General features: G+C 47.2%; 1 protein-coding gene across 1 annotated transcript in view; it reads left to right on the forward strand.

The window, feature by feature from the left end:
- Positions 1-262: 262 nt before the first annotated feature.
- The window catches only part of SYNPR (synaptoporin), a 101,913-nt gene continuing 89,549 nt past the window's right edge, over positions 263-12,626 (forward strand). Inside the window, exons 1-2 of the mRNA XM_030458287.1 lie at positions 263-347; positions 458-523. Coding sequence (XP_030314147.1) covers positions 330-347; positions 458-523 — 84 coding nt within the window. The 5' untranslated portion in view covers positions 263-329. The remainder of the gene's footprint in view (positions 348-457; positions 524-12,626) is intronic.

Genomic DNA, 12,626 nt, shown 5'->3' on the forward strand with positions numbered 1-12,626 from the left:
TTTTGTTGCTTCTTATTCTTCCCTCTCCCCCCCCTTCAATCCCCGACGTCTTCCTTTTCCTTCCTGCCTCGAAATAAAAATGATTTAAAATAATAATAATAATAATAATTACTACTAATTAAGAAAGCAGTGGAGTGCCGGGGGACAGACGGGCCGGTCAGCGGGCGGAGGCCGGAGCGTTGCGCGGTGGCGGGGCGGTGCGGGGGGCGCGGGGCCCCGCCCGGCTGCTCCGCCCGGCCTGCGCGGGGGCAGCGCCGCGCATCCCCGACTGGCGGGCGGCTCCGCTCCCCTCCGCTCCCTTCCGCTCCCCTCCGCGGGGCCGCGGCGCCATGGAGGCGGTGGACCAGGTACGCGGAGCCCCGCGGGTTGCGGGAAGGGGAGGGTGTGCGTGTGTGTGTGCGCGGAGGGGGATGAGCGCGGAGCGGGCGCGGAGCTGACCCCCTCTCTCTGCTCGCAGCTCGCCTCCGCCGGCACTTTCCGCGTGGTGAAGGAGCCGCTGGCCTTCCTCAGGGTGCTCGAGTGGGTGAGTCCCGGGGGGTTCGGCTTGGCAGGGGAAGGTTTGGGGGGGGCTGTCCCCAAAGTGCGCGCAGAGCGCTGCGCCCCGCGGAACAGGTGGGAGCGGGGCTGGGACAGCGGCGGGGCTGGGGAAGGGGCGCTGGGGGCGAGGGGCTGAGGCTGGGGGCACTCATCCCACAGAGATGTGGCCGGCGGGGCGGGCTGGGGGTGTGAGAGTGTGTGTGTGTCTGTCTGTCTGTCTCCCTTCTCTTCATCGTTGTGCTGGATGTAAACGATTTTTTTTTTTTAAACAGTGGGGGGAAAAATAATAATAAATAAATCCTCGTTATGCATTTAGCAAACTTGTCTCTGAGCCGAGCGGGGAAGGAGGCAGATAATTGGTGTGCGGAGCAATGTCACTGTGTGTTGCTCTGATGCTCATTCGTAGTGAAGTCTGCAGGTCAAATGACAGCCATCGCCAGTAGGTCTGCGGGAGGAGAGAAGCCTCCCTGAACGGAAAGTTCAGAACATGTCACGGAGGATTAATCACATTCCCCTAACGCCGGCTGGCTGGGGGGTTATGTAAGCTGCATATTTTGGGGGGCTGTGTCCCTGCGTGGGTGCCTTTAGCCACACGCTGGCACCCGCTGCCCACCCACAGGCTGTTTGCCAGGGGGTGTTTTTGGTGTGCTGGGGGCAGCTGTGTGCCCCAGACCTGGGCTCTGCCCATGGTCAGCATCTCTTCTTCCCTGCTGGGTGCCTTTGAGCACCAGGTCCAGCAGAGCTGGGTGGTGGGGAGCTGGTGGTGCCTTGGGCTTGGGACAAGGTGGCCCTGCAGTGGGGTGAACTGGATGGGAACTATGGAGAGGGTCCCTTGTGTTCCTCAAACCAATCCAGTGCTGCTGCTCCTGCCTCAAGAAGTCAGGACATCCAGGGGTTGAGCTCCAGACATCAGTCTAGGGGTGAATCAACCTTCTGCAGTGCTTGCTGGGAAGCAGAAAATGGGGACCAAAGCCATTTCAGTGGCAAATGGCTTCTGGGAGCATGGTCTCTTGACTGTCTGCCTGGTGAAGTTGTGTCTTGTGATGGTTGGGAAGGAAGCTTCTTTGGGAAGGGCTCTGGCCAGTGGGGGTATGGTCTGTGCCCTTCAAGGAAAGTTTCCCCCTGAGTGTGTTGGCATCCTTGGGACAGCAAGTGGAAACTCTTACTCTCTTGGCAGTTTCCTAGTCTGTAACTTCTTCCAGCAGCCAAACAGAAAAGCTGCCTTTGTCGTGGTTGAAAGCCACATGTGGATCTCCTCTGGCTGCTTGATCAGCATGTTGCCTGTTTGTATAGATACAGGAATATAAACACACTCTGCTGCCTCTAAACAGAGCTCTCCTGTCAGGCCTGGGGTGCATCAGGCCTTGGAAATAAGGGGATACAGGAGAAGGATGTAGAGCGTGTTCACATTTAAGATGGCCTGAGAACTTACTTTCTCCTGTTTTGAAATGCTCATGTGAGTAGAATTATGCAGATTTTAAGTGTATGATATCTGTATGTGGAAGTGTTTTCTTCTAATATACACTTGAAATGCTTTCTGGATTATCCAAATTTCATCATGTTGCTCCCATCTTCCATCTCTCACCATGCCTAGTGACTGTTTTCCACTTCTCTCCAACATCTCTAGTCTCAACTCCATGTCCATCTATCCCTCAGTCTCCTTTTGTTTTCCAGCCTAATTACAATTTTCAAAACCCCCAAATGCTCCATCCAATTCTGCCTCCACTTTCCCATTCCCCTGCAGCCCTTGGTGCACTTGATCAGAACAGTCAAATTACTCCACTAATTGCTGGATTTACAGCTGTTTCATTTCAGGTGTTAAATGATGTGTGAGCGGGGATTTTCATGCAAAATGTGCTGGTTTCAGTGGGATTTATTAAACCTGCTCTTGTTAAGGCTGATGAGTTTTTCAGACCTTTACAGTCGTCACCTGTCAGGGGGTGTGACCAATGTGCAAGAGACATGGCAGCTGCATCATAATACACACTTTGGCAGACTTGTAGGAATTGGGAAAGCAAGTGCAAGTAATTTTAATGTTGCCTGTTTTGCCTTATTTTTTTTATCTAAAAGGAAGGTGTCAACTTCTGCTTTTGGAAAACTTAAGGTTTCTTAATGCCTATTGCCCAGAACGCCAAGTTTTTGGTTTCTACCATGAAAAGCAAGCAGGCAGAACACAGAGGTGGGGGGGAAGCCCTTTCTGCAATCAAAGCAGGGAAAAAAACCTCATTTTCTGCCTTGTTGTCTGTGTACTGTAGCCTGTATGCTATTAATGGTGCCTCTTCACACCTCCTACTTGAGTCCCAGATTGCATCTGCAGAGGAATAAGGTTCACAGCCCAGCTGGTGACACAGGGATTCCAGTGTTGGGTGATTCTTGTTCTTGGGGGGAAGGTTTGTGGTGTCGCAGCAAGAGATGGAGGGCTTCTCAGGAGGGCTGGTAGGGTGGAGATGGTGTGGGTGGAAAACTCAGCTGGTTCAGCTGGTCTGGCCTTGAATTTACACTCTCATGTTTTGGGCACTCTGAGTAGGCCCACGTTGGCTCTGTCATTAATAAAGCTCGTGTGTAGTGGTGCTGCTCAAATTAATGTATAAATGAGGGCAAATATTTGCAGGTGTGGAGATAACAGGTGTGACTGTAGGTTTCCCAGGTGTGAAATCACAGCTCTTGCAGAAGCAGTGTATAGGTGTGCAAATTGCAGCTTACCCGCAGTCTGGCTCAGACATCAACCTCTGTCTTGGGGAGCAAGGACTTTATCTGACCCTCCTTAGTCTTTTCCTTTGACTGTCTCCTGGGACCCAGAGAGAAGATGCTGAGATAAGTCTGATTCTTCTGAATATTCACAGCACTGTAATATGTTTTCATTTGTATTTCCCATGTACTTTGTAATCTTATTTACAGTCAAGAAATTACATTTAGACGCCATTAAGAGACAATGCTGGCTGAAGCCCAGGAATGCTTAAAAGAGAAAAAACTGAAACAAAATTAAAATAGAACGAAAAATGATGTAGCAATTAAGTAGGAATTGTGTTTTCTGAGAACTCAGAGCTCCACCTTGGATTGTGTACTTACAATGTACGGATCACAGATCTGGTCTTGGAAAGCCATGTACAACTGTTCTAAGGAGGCTCTCTGGTTAGTTCTTGCTTCATGGCACAGGCAGGGAAGAGCTGTTTAAAAGCTGTGTTTGGTTTTGCTCCTTTGTTTTTTTTCCCCATGGCTGATACTCCACAGATGTTTGCATGAGAAGAGGGTGTCCTTCTGAAGCTTATTGCTCATTGTAATCTGCTGGGGCGCTACAACGAGTTGCAATGTTACAAGCACTATTACAACTTCATGGTTCCCCTGTGCAGGCACCTGACAATAATAAACAGGGAAAGATGAAAGAGAAGAAATATGTTCCTTCATCTCCCTGGATTAATTTCAGTCGTGTGGATCTCTGGATGTGCTTTTACTGGGGTCTGAAAAAAAGTGAGCACGTTTGTCAGTTGTGGGCCACTTGTTTTACAGTTGTTGCCCCTCTGGAGCCCTACAAAAGCAAAACAAGTGAAAAGCAGGGCTCTGCATCCCTGGGATGTGTGTATCCAGGACCTCACCTGTGATCAGGTGGTCACTTGCAAAAACACTTTTCTAAAACCGGAAACTTTGTTATTAAGATGAGGTTTTTATTTACTTGTGCTGCTTCCTTGCTGTAATTTGCCACCAACAACTTTTTTTCCTGCAGACCCAGGGCATCCTGAGTTTTGTTCAGTTTCTGTGTAAAGCAGCAGGAGTTTCAGTGCTGTCCCTAACACCTTTCCCTGTAATCCTTGGTAAATTGCAGAGGTGCAGAAACTTCACCTCCTCCAAGTTGGGAGGCACTGTCATTGCCTGGCTGGTTATCTGGAGAGGGGTGTTTTAAAATTCCCTGGTCACCCAGTTTGCAGCCCTGCCCGGGCTGGTGTGGGCACAGCAGAGGAGTCTTTTGGGCACAAGGACTGGGGAAGTAGCTCTGTGCTGCTTCTGTCAGGGAAGGTGGGAGTCATTTATGTTGCAGGACAAATCTGGTGGACACTGGGGCTTTTCTTATAGGACAACTTGGAAATGGACTTGGTTCAGTGAACCCACGTGTGTCAGAGGACTTGTTTTGATTCTTGCCTTTGAGCAAAAAAAAATACATGCCAGGCCTTGCATGGGTGCAGATCATCACTGCTCCTGAGCATCTTCATAGGCTGTGCCATAGATTTCCAAAGCAGCTCAGGGCATTTGGACAACAAAACCTCAGTCATCTCTGGTGGAAATTGGACAAAGGAATTACAAGGTGGTTTCAACAACCTGTGTGTACACAGACTGAGCTGATCTTCCTGTGCTTCCTTGCCTTCATCATGTGCTTGATCATTGGACTTGAGAGCCAGGAAAAAGGCCAGGCTGTTGCTAGCCTGGCAAGAGTCAGGTTTCCTTTAATGGTGCAGCTTCTGAAAGGGTTAGCAACCCTTGCCTCATAAACTGACGTGTGTTTGGAAGGCAAAAGGAATCTGAATCTTGAAAGACGGATAATAAGTCTTGCCTTTTGTCCTAATGCTGATTGCTCATCTGGTCATGGAGTGCTGTTGTTGGATTATATTTGCATGCGTATGAATGGACGTAAGTAGCTGCATGCTTCAAGTGTGTCCCAGAAAAGCCTAGAAATCTTGAGAGGCTGAAAATAAATGGGAAAAAAAATGAAGAAGGTAATTCTTGTGTGATTAGTTTGCTCTGTATAGCGTATTATAGGCCTGAGATATTTTATAGTTGCTTGGGGCTCTTCATCACATTTGCTTGTGCTTGTTTGGTTTTTGCTTAACCAGAAGGGCTGCTGTCTTGGCATGGGCAGAGGCTCTAGGAGATGGTGCATGGTAAACTTGCTGAAGCTTAGTGCTCCTCTTGGATGCAGGGCTGGAAAAGGTGAGTGTTTGATCTTCTCTGAGCTCACACTGAAAAAAGAGCTTTAATAAAATATTTCTTTCTGCCTGTTGATGTTGCTTATGCAATGCCAGGATCAGATGCTGATTTTAGTGCTAGGTCCTTGAACCTTGATGTGTAAGGTACTCAAACACATATAAAAAATTTGTCAGTTGTTTTGATGTCTGCCTTGGGGTGTAGGTACTGAGCTGTTCTTGAAAACATGGTCTGAGTTACTACCCCAAAGGTCCTGTATGTGTAATAGCAGGTCAATAAGCCCTGTGCCACTTAATAAAAAAAAAAAAGTAAATCCATTTCTATGGTATTTTAATATTAGAAAGGTAATTACTGTGTAACTAACCCTTCTTTGTAAGCTGTCATTAATTGGATGATTTCTTATAGGCAGCTTAGTATAATGCATGCAAAATACACAGCAGCTCTCTACAGACAAAAATTGCCATGGTGCAAGAACAGGATATGAGTGTCTCGGAGACCCAGGCCCTGCCAGTGGGCTCTATGGGTCCCTGTCATTGGGCATATGACATCTGAATATATATGGTGACATCAGTAGTTTGTAGGCAGGAAACTGTTGGACAAGGAATTTTTACAAGGAAGAACTGGGGGATGGGTTTTGCTGTTAGATACCAGGTTCTGTTGTGTGCAGTAGGAAAAGAACTGAAAAGTTTTTGTAGTCTTGCTGAAAGCAGATGTGAAAGCCACATCAGCCATGTGTCACTCTGCCAGTGGGACTGGGATAATGGCAGCAGAGTAATTGCAGTGCCCACATGGTATTTTACCTTATGGTCTTCCAGCCTCAGCTTCTTTGTGTCTTGTGATTCTGAAACCTTTGGCACTGATGAACCATCTGCAGGAGAGCAGAAGAAGGATGGAAGCCCTAAAGACTGAAAACCCTGAGCACAAGTGAAAGAGCAGAAAATCTGTCTTGTGATCCCATGTTTTTTATGCAGACTGCAGAGAGCTGTCTGTTCTGTATGCTGTTCACATGCACATTTATCTGTGTGCGTATTTGCTTGGAAACTGAGAACCGTGCTAATCTTGTCCCATCAAAAAGTTGCTGTTAAAATGGTATAAATGCTGGTACAGACAAGGAGGGAAGGAGAAAAGGTCAGCAGTGCCTGACCACACTGCAAATAAATGTCATCTTTCAACTGAGAAGTGTCTACTATTTTCCAGTTAGGCTCATGGTGTGATCATGGAAAAGTTGGTTTTAAAAGGTCACCTAACAATTCACTTAAGTCCTGATGATTCTCAAGCAGCCCAGAGTGGGAGCTGGTATAAATGAGTTACGTGGGATCAGCACATATGGCTGAGATAACAGTGCTCCAGGAAGCAAGGAATTTTTGGACTTATTTTCTGCTTCAGTGGGAATCCCTGGGTGAAACTGGTAGCATCTCCTCATGGTAAGCCATCTTCTTGGCAGAATCCACTGGTTCTATCCGAGTGTAGCTGTTTGAAGCATTAGGAATAGAAGATGAGAAGGGAGATTTATGCTAGGAATTCATTAATGCTAGGTTTGATTATATATGCAAACCAGGTTTCTGTGAAAGGAAGAACAAAAATTATCTGACTTTCAGACTCTCAAAAAGATGCTTGGAGATAGAGGGTTGTGCCATTAGGCATACATGGTTAAAGTCTCCTTGACAATTTTTATGAGGGAGATCTTTCAGTCATCACTCCTGTAAATCAGCATCTGCATAATTGGAGCCCCGGGTAAGGGCCCTGCATGTTGACATCTCTGGATTCAAATGTTGCAGTCAGAGGAGGACAGGCTTGGAGGTACTTGTGATAAAACCTCTCCATCATTTGAATCCTGTGATTCCTGAGTTAACCTGGATTCATGGCACTACATGTGATGCCAGGAGTCTGAAGTGTCCACTCTGCTCTGGAGAGGGGACCTCTTCCTGATGCTGGGGAAGGGGACAGGCAGAAAGAGGTGATGCTGGGCTCTGCATAGGGCTGGTGGTGGAAGGCAGAGTGCTCACACCAAACCTCTGCATGTGCAGCTTTCTCCTTGGCACTGAATAAAAGCATTTAAGTAGTAATATGGTCCTGGGGTGCAGTGGGGGAAATAGCACTTGGCTGGCTGGCTCTCCAGCAACCGGCCACAGAGGTCGTAATGGAATTTATTTTCAGGGGGGAACTGCAAAGTGCTGGAAAGAACATCATGGGAAGGAGCATACAGTGTGGAGGTGCTGCATTTAAGGTGTTTGTTCAAAGTGGCATATGTACCACAAAGTATGATGGAGTTGCTAAGGTGACAGCTTGCTTGCTTTTTGGCAAAAGCAAAAGAATGCTGAATATAGATTAACTACCAGCTTTTGCTTTGTTTAATTTGCATGGTTTTGTCTTGTGGCCATTGTAGGCACTGCTCTGGTTTGTCTTTGGATGCAGTGTTTTGACATTCAGATTGCTTTGCTGAGTTAGAGAAGGTAGTATTGCTCCTCATTCTTAAGGAACTGCTTAAATTGCATAAAATGATGAGGGTTTCAGTGATTATAATTGTAGATGTAAATTATGGCATTAAAAGGGTTTGGTAATGGCATTCAGTCAAGTAAGGAAGTATTCCCTGAGAACCTTATATATAAACAGAAATAATTCAGTGTTTCTTCCTTGGCATCCTATGGATGTGGCCATGTGCACAGTCCAGAAGATTTTTGTGTGTGCTGTGTGTTTGCCAACGGTTCAAACCAAAGCTAAAATGCAGGGTGAGGTGAGAACTCCTGTCAGTCATATTCAGAGGAGGTTGGTGGCTGGACTTGATGATCTTAAATGTCTTTTCCATACAAAATGATCCAATGGTTTTGTGGTGAGAGGGAGCAAGAGCCTTGCCCCAGCCAGCTTGGTTCCTGCCACAGTGGAGTATTTTCATAAAGCTGCTGGAGGAGAAGGATCAGCAGAGGATTAGACTGACGTGGCCCCTCAAGAGAGGGGGTTTTCCAGACGAGCAGCCATCTGTGGCATGAAGCAATGTTATGATCCTCAGCGTGGAGAGAAGCAGAAAGGTCTCACGAGTCTAGAGCCAAATTTGATCTGTGAAGCAGTGGGGTGTGTTCATGGTCCAGGAAAACAGGCCAGAATAGGCTGAAGGAATGAACTCATTGCCCTTTATTGTTTTACCTTTCCTTTTTTTTTTTTTTTGTGATGCTTTAACGGGTAGATAAATATGTATCTCTGAACGAGATGTTGTGTCTGTGCCTTTTCCAAAATGCCTTGGCATCTGGGGGGAAGGCTGTGTTGGAGGCAAAGCCTGTGGGAGCTGCTGAATGGATGCTGTGGGAGCAGCACATGCTGCATCCTGGAGCTTGGGATGAAAGCTGGGGGGAGCTCTGTGGACTCCCTGTCCCAGATGCCCCAGCCCCAGTTTGGCAGAGCTGTCACAAGGCACAAGTGACAAGCCTGAGTGTTTCCAGAGTGGTCAAAGATCATAACACCCTATGCAGTAGCCTTTGCAGGGGGATTGGGGATATCTCTCTGCTAAGAAGATCCCAACAAGTATTGTAGGCACTGAGGTATGGCAGGCAGCAGTGGGGAGGTAGTCTCCTGTTTCTCTGTGTTAAGGAAAGCTGTGGGGCAGGAAGATTCTAATAAAGTGTTACAAATTCTCAGCTGGAAGGTGCACGGTCCCAGGCCCAGAGTCAGAAACAAATCTGACTATTGCAAAACTGACCTGTCAACTCAATCTTTATTGCATGATAAATACCAGAGCCTGCTGCAAACAGCCTGACTGAATATTCACTAGAAGTGCTCAAGAACCTGGAAGAGTGAGGGTGAAATTCTGCCCAGAAAAATCTCTGAAAGAAATGCTACCTAATGTTGGCAAGATCATTGATACATCAGGAAGTAATTTATAGTAACAGCTCTTCAGTAAAGCTTGGAATTTCAAAAAAAGTTTACTGTGTCTATCCTCAGTCTTCACTTGTCCTGATGTTAGTGCTCTGCCCTCCTGTGTTACTTCCCAGGTGATGCAAATCCAAACATCTTTGGCTTGAATTGATCAGCTCAGATCTTCTGGTGCCTGCACACTAGGTGGTTCTTTTTGGGGTCCCGTGTTTGACACAATATTTGCCAAGCTTTCTAATATTAGGTGCCTCTGGGGCACCCCAAATAATACCATGGAAGCAGAAAAACCTTCCTTGTCATGTTCCCAAAAGCCAAGGATAAAACTGGTTACTTGGTTCAGCCTCCCTGGTGTGGGCAATGTTACGGCTTATGGCTGCCTGCAGCATCCAAGTCAAAATACCCCAGTATGCCAGGAAATATCTTACAGTTATTTAACAAGCAAACTTGAGCCTTGCTGGAAGTGTTTTGAGAATAATCCTCTCCTTGGCTGTGTGCTGGAGGTATGCTCAAAGCAAAACAAACCAAGACGAGCCCCCATCTGTGTGCAAGTTTAAAGCCACAGAGTTGCTTCCCCCTGGCTACTGCTCACGTAGAGGCCGTGTTGCCTGCAAAAAAGTCACTGTCCTGCAGCAGAGGTTTTTAACCCTGGTTAAACCAATCTTTGTATGGAAAAAGGGGTGGCAGGGGGCTGGTTTAATGTAGCAAGGTCACAGCTCCTTGTTGGGGCTATAAAGGGGAATGATGCCCATGGGTGGATGTTGTGCCCAGCCCAGTGGGGTTCGTTTTGAAACTGGAAATGGGTTTATTACTGCAGAATGCATGAATTGCAGTAATTATCCTTTGGAGTTGAGCTGTTTCTCCAAGTGGTTTTTTAGGGACTGTGCTTGAAAACCAAAGCAAGCATGGGATTCCCCTACCACCAAAGCCAGAAGCTGAGAATCCATCCGAGCTCTGCCCATTGCCATCTCCAAGGGCAGTCAGCATGCTGGGCTGGAATGGGGTCCTGGCTTGAAAAAACAAGCCTCCAAAAAATGAAACAATGGATGCTTTCCCCTTTAATTTTAACATTTTAATTAAATTCTTTGCTGCGGCGGCGCCTTTGATCTCGGGGAGCTAATGTGCCTGGTGGCTGCTGCTGTGTCACAGCAGTGTCCTGGTCTCCCCTTGCACCAGGATGCATTTGGGTATGGATAAAAGTGCAAAAACTGCATGCTGCCAAGTACTGGGTGCATCACAAAGTGACTTTTCCAACTGATGACCAAAGGCATGTGGACAGAGAGGTTATCCCTGAGCATGGCTCAGTAGAGATGCTTTCTGAACATATTTGCTCCCCATTCTTAATCTCTTTCTGTGAATGGTGCTGCAAGAAGTGTTTCCTTGATGGAATTACTCATTGAGAAGCTTCAGGCCAGGAACTGAGATTTCATTACAGAACAGAATCAGTTTCAAGTGGGACTCAGAGAGCAGAAGCAGTGCTGAATGGGGCTGACTGGGCACATCTCTGGATTAGTCTCAGCCCAGTGCTGGGTATGAGAGCAGCCTTACCCCACTCCATTTCAGAATGCATGGAAAGGTCACCAATAAAGCTGTGGTGACACATTTCCCCTGTGCTGTGGGTGGCTGGGCTTTGATGATGGTGGAGCATCATGTGGAGGAGGGTATGTGGAGTTGTGTCCTTTGTGATTTGGGTTGTATCTCCATGTCAGGGAAGTGGCTGTCATTGCTGCATCAAAACCTGTCATTGGTACGGCTGATTTGGAAAAAGGAATTTCGTTTCCTTGGCAGAAGAATAACTTAAATCTTAATTTCTATGGGAAAATTTGCTGGTGTGATTGTGAAATAAACTTTTTTTTTTTCCTTTTTTTTTTTTTTTTTTTTTTTTTTTTTTGCCTGAAACTACAATGTTTCAGCTCAAAATATTTCTGTAAGGAAACAGTGGTTGGCTCATATTCTCCTCCTCCCTGCTGCTCAGAGCATCCCCTTGTGATGCCCCAGGCTTGCCCTTCCTGGAGGAGTTGGAGATGGATCACATCAAGTGTGACCCTACTGTGCATCTGGGTGGAGCAGTCCATGGAGCCTGATTTACAGTGCAAGGAGCCAACCCAGGCTCCTTGGGGGCACAGCATTGGTGTTTTCAGAGTAGATATTACAAGCCCTTAGTGCTGGGATGTTCAAAGAAGGGTCGGTGTTTTTGACAGGAAGCTGACACCTTTTTTTTTTTTGAAAAAGATAAGTGAGCCTAAAATGCAGAAAAAGGGTTTGCTGGAAAATTTTTTGGTTGACTTTTAAGACAGCATGTGTGTGTTAGTGTTGTAGCCTGGGCTTCTATTGTATGATTAACCCTTTCTTTGGTCAAACATGGGGTATTTCACAGCTGCCCAGAGGCAGCACAATCCACTTAGCCAAAAATCACCGAGCTGCCTTCCTGGTCCTCCTGCCTGGGCAGCACTGGCTCGGGGTCTGGGCACATTCCCACTCTGCCAGGGCAGTCACTGGGGGCTCTGCAGGGAGAGTCCCCATTCCAGCACAGCCTGTCCCTGGCCAGGTTATGAGGCCTTGGCCATCAGCAGGAGCTGGCTTAGTGGCAGGCTAATATATGCAGGGGACACTGGGTGGGCCATGTGGTAGAAACCCTCCTGCTGCCACCAGCCATCTCACGGCACTTCCCAGGAAAGGAACGGTGCCATGGAAATGAGGTGCTTGCCTGCAGCCCCCTGCAGCCTGGTGGCACTCCTAGTTGCAGGGACCATGTGTTCTCTTACTGCTTTTCATTTCATTTTTTCCCCCCTTTTTTTTTTTTCATCCTCCCCATCATGTTTTCACATCAACTGGCAGCTGAAAGGGGCCTCTGCTCACATGGCAGAGCTGATCCAGCACAGCTTGTGTGGCTGAGCAGTGGCAGAGTCCCATATAGCTCACCATGGCACAGGTCACTCACTTTCAAACACAATTTTCCATTTTTTTGTTTGTGTGCTCATCCCGCACTGGCCACCCGTGGATGCACTGTTGGTTGTTGATGCAGCTGGAGAGACTCTGGCAGAGCTAATAAATGGGTTTTTTGCACAGCTTAGTCCCCAAAAAAACTAGTGACTCAGCAATGATCAAACATCTCTCACGGGACAAACAGTTCCCAGCTATTCCTGACTTGCAATAAAACCAGAGTGTCCCTGGGCTGCCAGGAGGCAGGGCTTGAGTACCCCACATCTGTATTACTTCTGCACAGGAAGATTGCTAAGCATGTCCCGGGTGTTAGCACAAGAGTACTCTTGCTTAGTTTAAAGGAGATTATTTTTTTCTGGGGATTTTTACAC

This window comes from Calypte anna, chromosome 12 (genome assembly GCF_003957555.1).
Source record: "Calypte anna isolate BGI_N300 chromosome 12, bCalAnn1_v1.p, whole genome shotgun sequence".
NCBI classification, from domain to species: domain Eukaryota; kingdom Metazoa; phylum Chordata; class Aves; order Apodiformes; family Trochilidae; genus Calypte; species Calypte anna.